This window comes from Arachis duranensis, chromosome 6 (genome assembly GCF_000817695.3).
Source record: "Arachis duranensis cultivar V14167 chromosome 6, aradu.V14167.gnm2.J7QH, whole genome shotgun sequence".
In the NCBI taxonomy this organism is placed as follows: Eukaryota; Viridiplantae; Streptophyta; class Magnoliopsida; order Fabales; family Fabaceae; genus Arachis; species Arachis duranensis.
The window spans coordinates 15,279,421-15,296,335 of record NC_029777.3 but is presented as its reverse complement, the minus strand read 5'-3'; the positions used below and the strand labels follow the sequence as shown (position 1 = coordinate 15,296,335).

The window sequence follows — 16,915 nt, the reverse complement described above, 5'->3', positions numbered from 1 at the left end:
GAATCTCATCTTGTGTATGCAGCAACCAATTGGCCAGCGACAAACTCTTAAATAAAATTGCAATTTATGTCCTCTCAGGTTGAAAAATACTGTACAAAAAAAAAAAGAATTACAATTTATGTCCTGTCCAAAAAGAAAAAAAAGCACCTTATGCAGCTAAGGTTTAGTTCAAGTGGCAAATTATAGTGCTTTTTAATAGGCTGTATTCAGGTTCAACTTTTGGCAAGACCAATTAGTGAATAGGAATCTTTAAATATTATGTGGGTGAGTATATAATGCGGGTGAATTTGTGATATAATACTTAGAGTTGAGGACGGTTTCAATCTATATGAGAAATAAAAAAGTGCAACTTATGATTGATAATTTGATACACATACGAAAGTGAATCGTTTGGGCAAGTTTACATATAGGCCGCAAAGTATTATGAATGAATAAACATACATTCTACAATGTACAGTAAATTAATGCATTGATGTTATTTGAGTGAGAGAGAGAGAGAGAGAGAGAAAGAAAACGTGCAAGCTCCGCGCTCTCCCTGTCCCTGTCCCTGTTTCGTATCATGATTGATTCTCATTTTAGAATTCGCATTAAGAAGGTGGATTTTTTTGGATATCTCTGGGAATGAATTTAAAAAAAAAAGTTTTAATTGCATTTAAATGCAACACGGAATAATTTAAATAATCCGATCAGAATACAATTCAACTTAAAATTTTCATACGGCATATTCCAACTTATAAATAAAATTAATCTATAAAGATTAAGGACATTCATTAAGAAAACATTTGGCAAATTCGTGTGGGGTGGGTATTCCTTCCCACTGTGTGAATCCTTATCCTTTTATGAGCTAAGAAGATCCCCATTTTAATCCAAATGATGGATACTAAGTTAGGAGTTCCCAACTTTAGGAGACAAGAATATCCAACCAATTCCACTGGTTTACCCATTTGGGTTGACACTGTACCATCTCTTTCAACCCGTGATGTTTCCATTATCCTCTAATTTCCCTCAATGCTTCCTCACTCTTATATAGTAAACCACTTTAATTTCGCACTAATTCTGTAACTTTCTTCTACACTTTACTACTACTTAGTCATTCAATTAACAAAATATGAAAGCATTTCAGTTTTCTCTGAAATAAAAAAAAAACCATTATGTCATAAGACACATTAATTCTTCTTCATTTTCGACATGAAGAGAGGAATTAATATACCTCACTGACCATGACCCTAGGAAGTGCTTAACACAAGAGCCTCTTGAGCTGTTGCTAATGGCATTTGAGTTGAATAAGTTAACAGTAGGTTAATAATTTATATGACACGTGTCAAGAGCCAAGCATACTTGCCCTTCCATGTTCTCAAATGGATCAAAATCGAATCATGATTGAGCAGAACGGAGGAAAAAGCAGGCAACTCGCACAACACAAACAAAAAGCGGCATAATTTCCTGCTAGACTTGGCAACACCAGTTGCATTCTTAAAGCAACTATTATCCATTTCACCTCTCCCATTTTTCAAATCCTCTAGGGTTACATCACTAATTAAAAATAATATGCACACCGGTCTAACCTTTTACAAGGTCCCACAATCCACTACAAAAATCTAAGTCCCACTATTAAAGCGCTTTCATCATGTTCCACTACAACCCCCCACCAATTGACAGAAAAACAAAGAGAACAAGACCTATCAAGTGATCTTTTCTTCTGACAATTTGCCATCAAACCCTGCATTGACAAGCCACAAATAAAGAGATATTATGGGATCTGACTTTGATTGCAACTTGATGCTTTCCAATTACTTAATTATGGAGCCTTGGAACAGACAAATAACTCATGGGCCACACAGTATTAGGTGAGTGGTAGATGGGACCAAGAAGTCATGCACCATATACCTAAGGTCTATGGAGGAGGGTTAGCTTCAGGCTTCACTATACTAGAGGTGTCCGGGGGTTGTGATTGGTATATCGCGGATGCAAGTGAGATTGGCATGATGCAGAGTGCCTTGGATTGAAGAAACTGCATGGCTGCTCCAACGTTTTCTTCCATAAGCTTAGCCACCTGTCTTTCTGTGCCATCATTTGACCACTTGTCCCAAGCCGGCCGGTTTCTTCCACCATCACCGCCTTCCTCCTGATAGTCACTTAGTTAAAATGGCTGAAGCGATTGAAAGACAACCAAAAACCAAAATTTTCCAACTCAATAATTAATTACCTCAACTGATGATAATGGGATGTCAGTTACCAGTGGTGCCACTGCACCAGCTCCACCCAATCTACTCATGCTCAAAACCTGAAAGGCAGATTAATTAACAGTCATTTGCATCTTCATTTCACATTGCTACAAATTCAAAATAGCCTCTCTTTTTTTGGACATGTTACATCATGGATTTAATTGCGATGTACTCCAACAAAGACCCTTCAAAGTGATTGGATAATGAAAAAGTAACTACAGGGCATTAAGCATTCTAAAAATGCTATCATATTCATTTGACTGTATCCATTGCAGATATTTCCTAGTCTACAGGAATATAATAACATTGGCCAATGGGTTCTCATCTAAAGTGATAACCACTTTGTGGAGTTTATGGTCGTGAGTTTAATCTCAACTAATTGACCATTGTTGGGACTACGGACAGTGATAAGAAGGCATAGGTCAACAGGTTTGATTGATTGGCTAAAAGCAGTCATTAACAATAATTTAAGACCTAATTATGAAAGTAAATTAAAAAATAAATGCTAGTGACAGGCACAATAACTTTTACAAAAATAATTACCTTTACTTGAAGCCTTAAGAACTTGACATAATCCACAATTTCATCTAACATTGCAGCTCTATCCGTCTGATCAAGAGAAAAAGCACAATAATATTAAAAATGTTGGAACAATTCAGTGTTATTGTCTTTTTAATGAAACAGAGAGCAGTCATGCAAACAGAGCAAAACTGCCTTCAAAGAAATTATTAAAAGAAATATCCCCTGAAACCAGTAGATTAATTTCAAGCTTCAAGAAGTATAAAAATAAAAAATTTAATACACATCAAGTAAAAATATGTGGGTATGGTATCCCTCTTTTTATCCTTTTCAAGCATGTTTTTGTTATTTATGCTCAAAGAAACAATTGCATGAAAAGTGGATCAGGAGATTTAATCTATATGTGGAGTTGCGGACAAGCACAATCTTAAACTGATTTGACAACTCAATAGGTCCAGAGGCAGATGCCATATTCTAAATCCAAAGAACACATTTAGTCATTTATATGAAAATAATTTTCAAGGTGCCAATTCGCTACATAAATTACATTATATATATCTGCAAATATCATATCTACTGGAACAATATATTGACAGGGAAAAGACCAGAAGACTAAAACGAATACAGATCCTCCATATTTCTATGAAAATGGCTACTTCCTTCTATTGTATTTTCTATCAAATCTTCCTATTGAAAGACAAAATTGGAGGAAAAGTAAAAGATATTGTTTCTTAGGCCATATTTAGAAAAGCAAACCAACCCCTTGATATAAGTAATAACATCTATTTTAGTATTTATATTGTAAAAAGAAAGATAAGACCCATGATAGGCAATAGTGTTAGTGGAGATCTGATGAGCTAAAGAAGTAGTGAATGAACGATATCTACAATGCGGACAGAATGGCCAAATGCACACCATGAAAAGACTCATTTTTTTTTTAGGAGAAAGACATGAATAGACTTATTCACAAGTTGATAATAAACTAAAGTGTGGCATTATCATTTACAAATTCAAGCCAGAAAGGACAGTGGGGACTGATAATAGATATATCTCTATAAATGTCAACATAATACACCATCTTTTCTCACTTTTTTGGCTAAACAAGACAATATTCCTTTCCTTTTGTACTATTTCACTATTGCTAATGTTAAAGAGGATCACAAACCGCATTAGAGCAGTTACATACCTTGTTGACACTTGGAACCAGTTCTTGCAGAGCCCTGATTCTTTCTGCTATTCTTTCTCTGCGCAACTGTAACCATAAGGTAACATGAAGAAGTGAGCTACAAAATAAACACCCCATCTTTAAATTTTAACACCATAACCAGCAGACAGCATGTATTTGTGCAAATATCCCAAAGCTCACCCGTTCAGCTATGCTGTGCGGGTCTGTAGCCTGTCCTCTTCTAGCCCGCACCCTAGGACGCATTGTTGGAGGATGTGGAGCTGCCGGAATAGTAGTAGGCATTGGTTGGCCATGAAAAACCTGTTAAAAGATTACAGATGATCAGGGGGGCCAAAATAAGGGGGGTGGGGAAACTAAAACAGCAACTCCTCCTCTGCCTCTCAGTGGCAAGACAAACAGTCCTGCCTCAGTACTTTGAGTAGGTCAGGGGGAAAGACCCTTACAACAAGAAACCATGTATTAAAAGTAAGTATTCACATCCTATAAGAGTTAAGAGTCTCAGATATCCCAGAAAAGTGATCACAGCAGTATGGAGAAGGTGTAAATAAACTTGCACTAAATCGTAATCCTGAAATGTTCAAACCATTCCATCAAAATTTGTAACACCAATTTACACCTATAAGTCAACACCTACAACAATGATTCAATAATAATAGTCAGCACAAGTGCAGAGTTTATCGGTAGCTAGTTGCTCAAATCAAGAAGCACTGAAGCACACACTGCAACAAGTTTTTTTCCCCCTGCTGTCTGACCTCGAATAAAGGGGAAAAGAAAGTGATTCTAATTTGGTTTCCATAACAGCATGGAATAACCCTGCCTTGCTCTTTATTTTTTCAAAACTACAACATGCTTTCTTTCCCAACTTCATTTTCAAGGAATTTCGAAAGTGATTCTAATTAGTTAAAAAACTGCCACATGCAATTGTATTTTAGTTCCAGTTCGGAACTCAAAACCCTGCCTTGAGAAAAAAAAAACAAATTGTGAATGCATTTGAGCTAATTTTCTGTTACGCAAAGCGAGAGAGAGAGAGAGGGACAGGGTGTTTACATTCTTAGCTCTGGCATCAAGGACGTCGTCGCGAAAGCGCTTGCCGCTACCGGAGGCCTCTTCCGGTGGCTTCAAGAAGCCTACTCCTGCTGCTGCTGCTCCATCGGCTCCTTTCCCTTGGTCCAAGCTGAGACCTAGCTGGTACATGGGAGCGTGGAAGCCCCCTCCGCCGGCGAGGGGATGAGGGCCAGCATCGCCGGAGTTGAGCTGAAGCATCATGGGAGCGGCGGCACCCGGCGCGAGGGCGGAAACATCGGGTCCGGCGAGGGAGTGGTCGGCGGAAGCGAAGGTTGGAAGGCCGAGTATTTGTTCGAGGAAGTCGTCGGCGGGAGGGTCGGAAGGGTTGTTGGCCATGAGAGTCGAGTTAAGTGAATGGGAGGCAGAAGAAAGAAGAATCTATTACTATTTACTTACTACTTAGTTACTACTTGAAGCATTGAAGCTAAAGCCGAATCTTTTTTTGTTTCAATTCACTTGGGAATGCTCTCTCTGCCTTTTATCACCACTTTTTTCTCAAAGGAACTTCATTTTTCGCCATTTGCATCTCCACCCTCCTTTTCTTTTATTAAAACAAAATCACTTTCTTTCTATTCCAATCATGCATCAAATTATAATTTAACATCATTCACGATACAATGTAATAAAATATAAATAACAAAAACACACGGATCAATTTTAGAAAACAAAAAATTGCAATTGCTGAGTTGCCATGTATTAGTTGCTGGGCTCAAAATCTTTGTTTGGTCTGCTTTTTTTATGTTTAGGCCCAAATATTTAGTGAGTCGACCCGTTTTTTGACATTTCTATTAAGATAAGTGATTACTTACATTAAATTTTCTATTAAACAATTAAATTGAATATATCAAAGTATTCGATCATTTTCATATATAAAAAACTTTGTCTTTGTGTGTGTAATTATTTGATAATTAAGAGATTATTAGATTTGAAAAAAGGAAACTAAAATGAGAAAAAAATGTGAGGATAGGGATGATAGAGTCAAGAAAAAAGGGTATATGAAGTTGTAAACTATTATATAATTGTTTCCTACTTTGATTTCCGCTAAGAAACGCAAGTTCTATAATGTCGTGATAAATTTTCTAATTGCTTCAATGAAGAAATGGAAAGTAGGCATTTTGTGTTTATTTCTTTTTAGGAAAATGATCTTTCTTGCATGCATAATCTTCAATTCTTGATGTAGAAATAGACTGGCTAGGTTAGGTTTACCCTGCCATGTAATTAATGGATGAGTTAAATCCAAAATGGTTCTTGAGATTAACATCGTGCACTAAAATTGTCTCTGAAATTCTAATGGCATTAATTACGTTCCTGAAATTGAGAAAAGTATATCATATTAGTTCTTGACTTATTTTTCCTTAACGATGTGATGACATGGACGGTAAGTGACACGTGTCACTCCATGATTTGGCCATGTATATGATGATGTGGCGACCAATGACACGTGTCATGCTGATGTGGATAGTTGTGTCACGTGTCACAATGTTATTTGGCCACGTTTCTGTTTGTGCCACATGTCGCAACAGTATTCGTCCACATGTTACCCCTTATGTCATCATTGTAGATGCACCAAATTAGTCCCTCACTTTGCATTAAGTGACTCATTTTAGTTCCTGAAATTGAATGTCGTGCACCAAACTAGTCCCTTCACCAATTTTTTCTCATTTTTTTAAATTTAAAATTTTCAATATCTTAGATGCACTAATTTCAATTCTATTTTTTCATATATCGTTTAAATACAAGTGCTTTCATAAAAATTTTTAAGATTTTAGTTTTAATTATATAATTTTTTTTAATAATTTAACATTGGTAAATTTTGTAATATATAAGTATGTTATTATAAAAAAATTTATATGATTGATTGGACACATTTATTTTTCATAAAAAAACATGTGCTTTTAATAAGAAATCAATAATTAAAATATAATTTTTTTTATTCTTATGAAATACACGTTTTCGTTATGTGTAAATCGATTAAAATGAGTCACTTAATACAAAGTGAGGGGCTAATTTGGTTCATCTATAACGATGATATAATGGATGACACGTAGACGAATACTGTTGCGACATGTAACACAAACGGACACATGGCCAAATAACATTGTGACACATGGCACAACTATCCACATCAGCATGTCATGTGTTATTGGTCACCATATCATCATATCATTACACGTGGCCAAATCATGGAGTGACATGTGTCACTTACCATCCACGTCATCAAGCCATGTCATCACGTCATTAATGAAAAATGGGTTAGGGACTAATATGGTGCACTTTTCTCAATCTCAAGAACGTAATTAGTGCAATTGAAATCTCAGGGATGATTTTAGTGCACGACGCCAATCTCAAAAATTATTTTGGGGTTTAACTCGAAAATTGTGTATCCGTTTGTATAATTTTGATGTTTTATAAAGTTGATATTCGAGCTAACCATTTTATGTCTTTATTGGTTTTAATGATTCCTTAAGGTTTTTTTTGTGAATGGTAGGTGTTTTGTATTTTGCGTAGTAACGACTGGTGGATTTATTATCTCAAGATATTCCAAGATTCATTATACAGACAAGTTCGTAATCTCGCTACATGGGTTTACTTAGCAATTTTTTATTTAAATAAATAAAATAAAAGTAATAATTACCGAAATAAATAATTTTAAAAATATTTATTAATTTGTGTTTTCTAATCATATCTCATTTACACTGTAAATGAAATGATATTTTATGTATGTCGTTTACAATGTAAACGAGATATGATACGTCAGCTACAACGTGGCTATCTCGTTCACACTGTAAACAAAATAGACCCTTATTTCGTTTACACTTAGGCCGAACGGCGAAAAACTGAAAAACAGAGGTAGTATAACTTTTAAAACAAACTATAAGCAACATAATAATACGGGAAACTTTTAAATGCATCGGTATATTAATATTTTAGTAATTTTTAATCATTGATGTTAATTATATAAAATATATATAATATATATAATTAAGATTAATAATTAAAATTTATTGAAATATGAATATGTCAATATACTTAAAAGTTTTTTTCAATAACATAAATTACTTAACTACTAAGGTGAAAGTAGACCGAGTTATCTAACAAAATTTATAGCTCGATTCGATTCAACTCATTTTATTAAATAAGTTAAATTTAGACTTTTTAAAAAGCCTATTAATTAAAAATGTCAAATCACAGTCTTTACAAAAAGTTTACAAAATTTATTGGACTGGCTCGTCAAAATATTTATTTTGTAAGAATAAATTATTTTTAGTTTAGAATTTAGACTTTTAATTATTCACTTATATTAAATAAAAAAAATTAATAGTCAATATTAGTTAAGATTGTAGTTTTTTTTTTGTTAAATAAAAAGAGTTTATAAATTGTAAATATAATTATGATATGTGACTAAAGATTAATATATAAATGAATTATGCTTTACAAATTATGAATTATAAATTTTAGAACGTATTTAATGTCAATTTATATTTTTTTACGTATATTATTTTAAACTCTACCTTATAAAATAAACTTTTTAAATAGACTTGTTGAGTCGTTGATTTATCCAATTTTAAACAAACCAGATTTGAGCCTAAAAAAATCTATAAAATATAATAAATAAAAAACTTAAATTATTTATTTATAACAAAAATTAAGTTTGTCAAAATTAAAATTCGACTCAACTCGATTATTTCTTTTTCCGTACTAACCACACAAAGTTTCAAATCACAAACCTTTCACCAAAATTCAAAAGTTAAAAATAAAGAAGCCAACATGATTGACACTTGAATTATGGTGATTATTCTACAAACCTAGGTCTTTTTAGATAAAGAAAAATTACCAGTTGTTTACAAATAAAAGCATCTCAAATCCTAAACCTGGTAACCAAAATCATGAAGTTTTTATTTCTAAAAAAAAGATATTTTAAAATAAAAAATTAATAAAATAATAAATAAAAGATTATTTCCTATTAAATTTCATTATTTTAATCTAATTATAATTAAATTCTTATTTTACTATTTNAATATTTTTGATTTTTCATGACCAAAATCGGCATGCACTTAATTTCTTTTCATACATTGTGTATAACTTAAATTTCTTACCAGATTTTTTGACAACTGGCACAAAGAATCTATATAAAACTTGATTTGTTTTTTTATTATTAGTTATTACCTACTTGCAAGAAGTAATAAAATATAACTATCACAGAATAAAACGCAAATTATTAGTTATAATTTTTCATTTTACACTCATTTTTCTTAGATACCAAAATTACCCTTAAACTCAAACACCTAAACCCTATTGAAGCTTAAAATTAAATGGAGATTTTAAGTTTTTAACTGTGTTGTGTGGAATCTCAGGGAGGTATCTGTAATTTATCCAAAATAAAAAGCGCGCAGACACACGTAAGAGCTTCAAAGCAGGGATTGGAGACACACAAGACCAAACCCATTTCTCTCTCTTGAATTTCTCTGACGACTCCGTTTTTGATTCACTTCCAGGTACGAGGTTTCTGACCCTATTGGTATACCCATGTTATTCACATTTACTGAATATTGGTATGCTAAGAAATTCTGCATTTGATGAACCAGCTGTAGTAGCTAGTTTCATGAATGATATGAAACTGTGAAGATTGCGGATTTGGGATATATTATTTGGCTTGTTGGGTTTATGATTCTGGTATAAAGCTTTCTGCTTTATAATGGGTTTCTGAAATCTGTTCTAATTTTTTCAAGGAAAGCCAATAGGTTGAGCACATTGTGTTTTTCTTTCTTCCTTTTTTTCTTTGTTGTGTTTTTGGCCTCGTTTTGAATTTTGTTGCTATGTTCAATTGATGCATGTTATGGATTTCATCATGATTATAGATTATATATGTATTTGTTTTCCATAAAGATTGATTTTCTTATTCTATGTAATACTATGCTATTGAGCTGTTTTTTCATTTAACCACCCTTATTTTTACTCCCATGTGAAATTGCATCAGTCGAAGACAAATATTTTTTATGGCTATTGCCCTGAAATCAGCTTGCTTCTTGCAATTGAAGAAACCAGAGGTCAATTTCCAGGGCTTTCTTCCCTCCAAGAGAGCTATTGTTTCAGTAAAGAGGTATACTCCAGTGGCCGCTATCAAGACGATGGAAACAGTTGGGCTCTCTGAAACCTTCACTAGGCTGAAGAAACAAGGAAAAGTAAGTGTTAATTTTTCTTGCTGATTTGTGCTAAGCAATCAACAGTCAACACTGAACTTCGTTGGATGTTTATGATGTGGACCAAAGGTGGTCTAGTAGGAATGTTTAACGGCAGAAAAATATGGTATTGTTTAATTCATGTAGCCAAGTCGACCTAGTGGAACAAGCCTTGGTGGTTGTATGCAAAGTTGCATGTATGACATGCTTTTCATTTTGTATGATGCAATTTGAATTGTTATGTATTGCTTATTTATTTAAAAAAAATATATAAAATCATAATAAGATGATTTTCTGGTTTCATATTCTATGAATTTTTAAATCTTGGACTCTTATTTGTTTATTTATACTGGGTTTAGAATCATCTTTTATGTGGGACTTGGTTATATTTTGTAAATTGTAAGGTATCAACTTTATTGCAAGGAGATGTGAGTCAGAGTACCTTTTTTTGGCTTGTGATTGCTGATTGAATGATTAGATTCTAATGAATATTTTGTGTCAAGGTGGCATTCATTCCATACATCACAGCTGGTGATCCTGATCTTTCAACCACAGCAGAAGCACTGAAAGTTCTTGATTCATGTGGCTCCGACATAATTGAGCTAGGTGTTCCATACTCAGATCCTTTGGCAGATGGTCCTGTTATCCAGGTTTGATGCTTTCTTCTCCTTTAGTGCTATTTCATGCTGCCTAATTCTCAAACTTATCAGTCTTTCCTTTCAGGCTGCTGCTACTCGTTCTCTAGCAAAGGGTACCAATTTTGATGCTATTATCTCTATGTTGAAAGAGGTTTGTTTATGCAACCCTTTTCCAGTTATTGATTATTCTAATTGCTGTGTCCTCTATCAACGATTTAATACTGTCTCTTTCCACTCTTTGTCTTCTTTAATTGACAATTTAGCTGTGAAAATACTCCAAAAGATGTTAATTAAATTAGTCCTGTCTTTTCCTCTACACTTGTTCTTAAAGGTAAGGAGATGCTGTTAGACAGATGTCTTTTAGGTTCTCAACCCTTAGTATCATAATATCATGTTACTCGATTTGTTTTGAAAAAGAAATAACTTGCTCAGAATACCTTGCGTTATTCCTTTTCCAAGTGTCCCTTCCCTTATATTCATGTATTAATGTTTAACCACCTGATTTATTTGCCAGGTTGTTCCACAATTGTCTTGTCCAATTGCACTTTTTACTTATTACAATCCGATACTGAAGCGTGGTACTGAGAGATTTATGTCTACCATTAGAGACTGTGGTGTTCACGGTGAGACATGAGTAATCGCTTACCAAATAGCATAGAGTTTGTTACATTGTAATGTCAGGTTTGTTCTTCTGAAAGGATTCTATGATAAACAATGTCATAAAATGCATAGACAAGACAAAGGGAAGCTGTAGTTAAAGACATTTCATATTTGCTAATTTAAATTTATTATTATAAAAGAATGCTCCTCTGTACTTTTCTGCCAAGTCATGTCAATTGCCACATTGTCGTGGAATTCTCCTTTTTCTCCTGTTTGGCAATCAGGATAACATTCGTTTCTTTCCCGTGTATACGTGCAGGACTTGTAGTTCCCGATGTTCCTCTGGAAGAGACAAAAACTTTAAGGATGGAAGCAAAGAACAATGGAATTGAACTGGTAAACTTTTTCACCCGAACTTATAATTACAAAACCTTTCAAGTTGAGCATGATGGAGAAGGCATGGTAATGATTGAGGAGCAATGTGTGTTCTATTACATTATGCTTTTTATGATATTACATACAGTTATTGGTGATAAATATTCTTTTACTTCTTTAACGTATTTGGGATATCTGCTTCTTTGATATCATTAAGGTACTCTTGACCACACCTACCACACCAACAAACAGAATGAAAGCCATTGTGGATGCGTCCGAAGGATTTGTGTATCTTGTAAGATCTCTGTCTTCCATTATGCTTTATTTTTCACAAAAATAATTTAGTCCGCGTCAAATTGGGTTTGAAAGGTAACAGTGTTAACAAATTATCTTCTAGGTTTCTGGATTAGAATATGATGGTAAAAACAGAAAACATCTTGCAGAACACTCTCTGTCCAAACCCTGCCAGCATAAAGTCATTAATCAGTTGTTGTTTTAAATTATAGGTGAGCTCAGTGGGTGTCACCGGAGCCCGAGCATCGGTTAGTGATAAGGTTCAAACTCTTTTGCAGGAAATCAAAGAGGTTTGTCTGTTTAACTCCTGTTTATGTCATAATATTCTGATGAACCTTAAGATTTACGCAGAACGCCTTGATCTTTATTTTATTTTATTTTAAAATTCAGGCAACAACTAAGCCAGTGGCAGTTGGTTTCGGGATATCAAAACCTGAGCATGTGAAACAGGTTAGTTGTCTCTGCAGATTTTTTTATTCTTCTTGTTCTATCACAGTGGTTACTTTTCATACTCAAATCAACAATTTTTGACTTATGATACAGGTAGCAGGATGGGGGGCAGATGGTGTGATTGTTGGAAGTGCTATGGTGAAGCTGCTTGGTGAGGCTAATTCGCCTCAAGAGGGATTGAAAGAACTCGAAAACTTAACCAACTCCTTAAAATCAGCACTTCCTTGAAATTAATTAGCTTTTAAGCCCAGAAACTTCAAACTAGTTGTGTCTGCATAGATAATAATGGTTTGAGTAATTGGTAATGATAATAATAATAATAATGGATTGAATAAGGATTTATTTTTCTTATAGATGTGAAATTTATCCGTCTCCATAGTAAAGCCATAGTATCAGCATGGACAAGTAGCTACAACTTAACATAAAACTATATATACAGATTCAAATTTCGTTGTTGTTCCGGTGCTAGAATAAGTTAAAATTTGTGATGATCCCAACGTTTGATAGTTAGTACTTGGTAGCCTGTTTTCACAAGCATATGTTCAGGCTCATCTAACTTTGCACAAAAGCTATTCCATCAAATTGCCAGATCTTTTAACACAAATTTGATCAATATTTCATGATCTTATAGACGTTGAAAATTTTAATACAAAGGTAAAGCAGAAGCACATGATGCAAATTCATAATTGCCACAGCAGTATCATATAATTTATTCGAATAATAATCACGAATATTTGGCTTACAATTTAACTCACAAGGTGACAGAAGATAGTCTCAATCTACAATAACCAATAACAAAGCACATATCTTAAAAAAAACTTTAAACTAGGAGCTTAGCGTCTCCCGGAAGCCACAGATTCCGCAGAGAAGAGGTACTTCACTCGTGAAAGAACTGAATCATGGGCAGGATCATAAGGATGATCCTTAGAAGGAATCTCCAATATTGCGGGAACAGGCTTGTTGTAGCTATCAACTAAAAATCTTATCATGTTTGCAACCTGAACAACGAAACAAAAGGCATTACATCTCGAATTCAAAATGTCAAGTTTTCAAGGGGAAAATATTTATTGTCCTATGGCAATAACCCATATTGTAGTTCAATGAGAAGGGTTCTAGGCAGAAGGTCTTCAAAGAAGTAGAATCAATATGCAGCTATAAACTACTCTAAGGACTTTTCTTTACTATGAATCTGTATGAGGATAGAAAAGCAACTTACATATTGGCTTATTAACACAATTGCAATATCTTCCCTAGTTGTGAACTCTTTGAATGCATCTTCAATTTGTTTCACAGTTGTTTCTGAAATCAACATCCCAAGAGAGGATTAGAAGTCTATTATTAACCCTTAAGAAGGCAGCAAATTACTAAATTGTCTACAAAATTGCCATATCATTACAAATTGAAATCAGTTAAGAATAGAAGAAAGTGCATAAAATGAACTGAAGAACAGTGGCATACTTGAATCTACAATAAGATAATTTGTCTTCCTTCGCAAGTCAACATTACCCACTCCAGCCAGCAGAAATCCAACAACAGTATCCTGCATTATATTCCATTAAGTAGTTATTACTTTTTATGGTAGAGTGCATCTAAAATATCAAAATTCAGAACAAACATCATAGAAACTAGAATGCGTCATGATGCTAGATTTCCGATATCAAATATTGCATGTATGCACCAGAAGAGATCTAGGCAAATTACATAGGCTAGTATTATATATGGATTATGGTAAATACAAATGCTTCAACAGGCTAATAGAGCTCTAATGTACAGGTCAAGATAGAAATAGGTTTTGCACATCAGCACCTGGCACTCATCAAGACATCAACCTCTAAACTTTCAAATATATATTGGTGGATGAAATAGGGTCATCTTAACAAGAACAATCATAAAAATTAAAGATAAAATGCTACAACTTTGTACCAACAGAAAATATTGAACCTGAATTGTCATCCAAACTCCCACCCAACCACCACCTGTCCTAAGCTAAACCAGAAGGTTGAATTGCACATTAAAAAATTGAGAAAGAATCAAAATAAATTACCGCACAAACCACTTAAAACCCTAGTCAGTCACAGAAATGCCACGCTTACCTCATCTGCGATCATAGCAATGAGTGCTGAATTTTTTGTGGGAATTTGAGCTCTATTTGCCATTTAACCTGAACAATTGCAATGAACAAGATTAAGGGGGAAGAAAAAGTAAACGAAAGATGACATACAGACAAAGATATACAACTTGTCAGCTTGTAATTTGAAAGATTCAGCCACATACAACAAGGGTAAAAACATGACATCAGGTCCAATCTTTCAAATTTATATTGATCGGTTTTAGCACCATATGCCACAAAAGAAAGGGCTGACTTCAAATTCTTTTACATCAAAACGTTTATCAATCAACCAGACCCGGAGTCAATTGATTGAAACAAATTGCTAAATTATATTCGATAAACTAGCATCAGCAAACTAAAGAACATGAGATTTGTAAGCAAGATGCATGAAATCAAACATCAATAGAGAAGCAGAAAATCATACTCTAAAATGATAGTAAAAGGAAGAACCAAAATCATAACAAGATATCTTGAACACAATTTAAAACGGCGAAATGGAGAACTTGAAGGTCCGGGAAAAAAAAAAAGAATTTTGAAATCTAGGTTTATTTAGAGTAGGTATACTGAATAAATCCGAAGGAAAATCGAAGGAGATCGCAGCTTATTGCATTCATCAATCATCAAAACTTCGAAAGCTCAATGGATGAAAATAAATGGGTGAGAACTGGGAATGGAGATTGAAGCTTACCGAATGAATGGATCGATGAGAGTAAGGCTTGTCAGTCAGTATCCACGCATCTACTGCTCTCAACTCTGTTCTTGCTTCTTCATTTTGATTCAATCCGTACATGGTAATAAATACAGAGTTATCTTAGTTAACATGAGAAACTGATAATACATAATTATATATCAATGTAAATTTTTTTATCTAAATATGTTCTCTCGTTATATATAATTTTAATTTTTAATTCAATAAAAATTTGAAAACATATATGTAAGCACACAAAAAAAAAGCTTCAAAAGTCAAAACATCAAAAAAAAATATTTGATTTAAGAAAAACATATAAAAATAAAATTGAATATATTTGGACTTTTTAAACTGCTACTAAAATCAGAATATTTGTAATAATTAAGAATATATTTGATTTTAAGCCCTAATTTTATCACCAAGACCTAATATATAGGAATTAATATATTTGCCTAAATTTTTAACTTTATCAGTTAGTGAAGTTCAAACCATTATACAAGTAAATTCAAGTGTGATTACAGTTTGTCTTTTGTAATTAACTAATTTCTCTCTTTAAAAATAATTTTTTACATACTAGTTTATTCTATCTGAACACATTTAATTAAATCTTCTCCATTTTATTTTATTTAAAATATAAAATATGATCTCTTATTATACATTTTATAAGTAGAACAGAAAAAACCATAAAAAAATAAAAAAATTAAAAATTATACTTTACACTTCAATTTTCTTTTTTTTTTTAAAAAAAAGAGAAACTATGCTCTTTAGACAGAATTTATCAAGAATAACTGATATCCATCCATAATTTGATATAATAGAATGGACTATAGAGGTTCCAAGCACCCAAAAACAAAAACAAAAACTTTAAAAAAATAATATATTTTATCAATATAAGATAATATTTTAGACTAATAATTTAAAAAAATAATAGGGCATGCTTCTAAACTAATAGTAAATTCGATAATTTGGAGTTTTGAACTTTATATAGATAGATAAGTAGACCTTAATGGCAATAAGTTAGAGAGTAACAATTAGAAATATCAATAACTTTTTATTGGAAAAAGTTATTTATTACAAAGAAATGATATCGATTATTTATCGGAACTAATAATTAAACAACCACCACCACCAATGTTTAATCTGCTAGATAAGATCGATTATATGGATCTTCCTAGTGCAAAGAGGTTAAAAGTCACAACTTACAACTACTATTCACATGGATAATTAATTATGAAAAGAGTTTCTCTACACATCTAAGTAATTTTACATTTAAGTTCATCCAATTTATTTAATTTACATTGCAAGATTTTGTCTTCTTCTTCTTTCTCTTTCTCTTCACCTTCTTCGTACTGCTTCTTCTTCTTCTCTTTCTCCTTTTTCTTCATTTTTTTTATGGATTTGAATCCTCTAAAGTTTGAATTTCACTTTAGAAAGTAAAGTGTGATCTCTCACCATTAATTTTATAAGTAGGACAAATAATAAATATGAAAGAGAAACTATTCAAGGGTAGAAGATCACACTTTCCTCTCTAAAGTGAAATTCAAACTTTAGAGGATTCAAATCATTTTTTATTATCGTCATCGTC

At 33.0% G+C, this 16,915-nt stretch overlaps 3 protein-coding genes across 4 annotated transcripts; 1 reads left to right on the top strand and 2 right to left on the bottom strand.

Moving 5' to 3' along the window:
* Positions 1–1,764: 1,764 nt before the first annotated feature.
* On the bottom strand, positions 1,765–5,547 carry LOC107493161 (transcription factor UNE12). The gene is made up of 6 exons (XM_016114250.3): positions 4,978–5,547; positions 4,111–4,230; positions 3,931–3,996; positions 2,769–2,834; positions 2,207–2,284; positions 1,765–2,125 (listed from the first exon to the last, which is right to left on the bottom strand). The coding sequence occupies exons 1-6, from the start codon at positions 5,329–5,331 to the stop codon at positions 1,895–1,897; spliced, it is 915 nt and encodes a 304-aa protein (XP_015969736.1). The 5' UTR covers positions 5,332–5,547; the 3' UTR covers positions 1,765–1,894.
* A 3,782-nt stretch (positions 5,548–9,329) lies between these two features.
* LOC107493160 (tryptophan synthase alpha chain) lies at positions 9,330–12,987 on the top strand. Of its 2 annotated transcripts, none has more exons than XM_016114249.3 (10): positions 9,330–9,491; positions 9,974–10,178; positions 10,679–10,825; positions 10,899–10,964; positions 11,328–11,436; positions 11,733–11,809; positions 12,006–12,083; positions 12,295–12,372; positions 12,473–12,532; positions 12,626–12,987. In XM_016114249.3, the coding sequence occupies exons 2-10, from the start codon at positions 9,993–9,995 to the stop codon at positions 12,758–12,760; spliced, it is 936 nt and encodes a 311-aa protein (XP_015969735.1). In that variant the 5' UTR covers positions 9,330–9,491; positions 9,974–9,992; the 3' UTR covers positions 12,761–12,987. The 2 variants fall into 2 exon arrangements, with proteins under 2 accessions (XP_015969735.1, XP_052119276.1); XM_052263316.1 differs by lacking the exon at positions 9,330–9,491 and adding an exon at positions 9,519–9,737.
* A 222-nt stretch (positions 12,988–13,209) lies between these two features.
* LOC107493163 (V-type proton ATPase subunit F) lies at positions 13,210–15,483 on the bottom strand. Its single transcript, XM_016114251.3, has 5 exons — positions 15,331–15,483; positions 14,626–14,693; positions 13,991–14,072; positions 13,749–13,831; positions 13,210–13,530 (listed from the first exon to the last, which is right to left on the bottom strand). The coding sequence occupies exons 2-5, from the start codon at positions 14,686–14,688 to the stop codon at positions 13,366–13,368; spliced, it is 393 nt and encodes a 130-aa protein (XP_015969737.1). The 5' UTR covers positions 14,689–14,693; positions 15,331–15,483; the 3' UTR covers positions 13,210–13,365.
* Positions 15,484–16,915: the final 1,432 nt, after the last annotated feature.

Coding starts and splice junctions, on each gene's coding strand:
- LOC107493161 (XM_016114250.3), bottom strand. CDS start 5,331: ATGGCCAACAACCCTTCCGACCCTCCCGCCGACGACTTCCTCGAACAA. Junction 2,835..3,930: donor TGGTTCCAAGTGTCAACAAG/GTATGTAACTGC, acceptor TCTCTTGATCAG/ACGGATAGAGCTGCAATGTT. Junction 2,126..2,206: donor TCCCATTATCATCAGTTGAG/GTAATTAATTAT, acceptor AGTGACTATCAG/GAGGAAGGCGGTGATGGTGG.
- LOC107493163 (XM_016114251.3), bottom strand. CDS start 14,688: ATGGCAAATAGAGCTCAAATTCCCACAAAAAATTCAGCACTCATTGCT. Junction 13,832..13,990: donor TTATCTTATTGTAGATTCAA/GTATGCCACTGT, acceptor TGTTGATTTCAG/AAACAACTGTGAAACAAATT. Junction 13,531..13,748: donor TTGTGTTAATAAGCCAATAT/GTAAGTTGCTTT, acceptor TTCGTTGTTCAG/GTTGCAAACATGATAAGATT.
- LOC107493160 (XM_016114249.3), top strand. CDS start 9,993: ATGGCTATTGCCCTGAAATCAGCTTGCTTCTTGCAATTGAAGAAACCA. Junction 11,437..11,732: donor TAGAGACTGTGGTGTTCACG/GTGAGACATGAG, acceptor GTATACGTGCAG/GACTTGTAGTTCCCGATGTT. Junction 12,533..12,625: donor AACCTGAGCATGTGAAACAG/GTTAGTTGTCTC, acceptor CTTATGATACAG/GTAGCAGGATGGGGGGCAGA.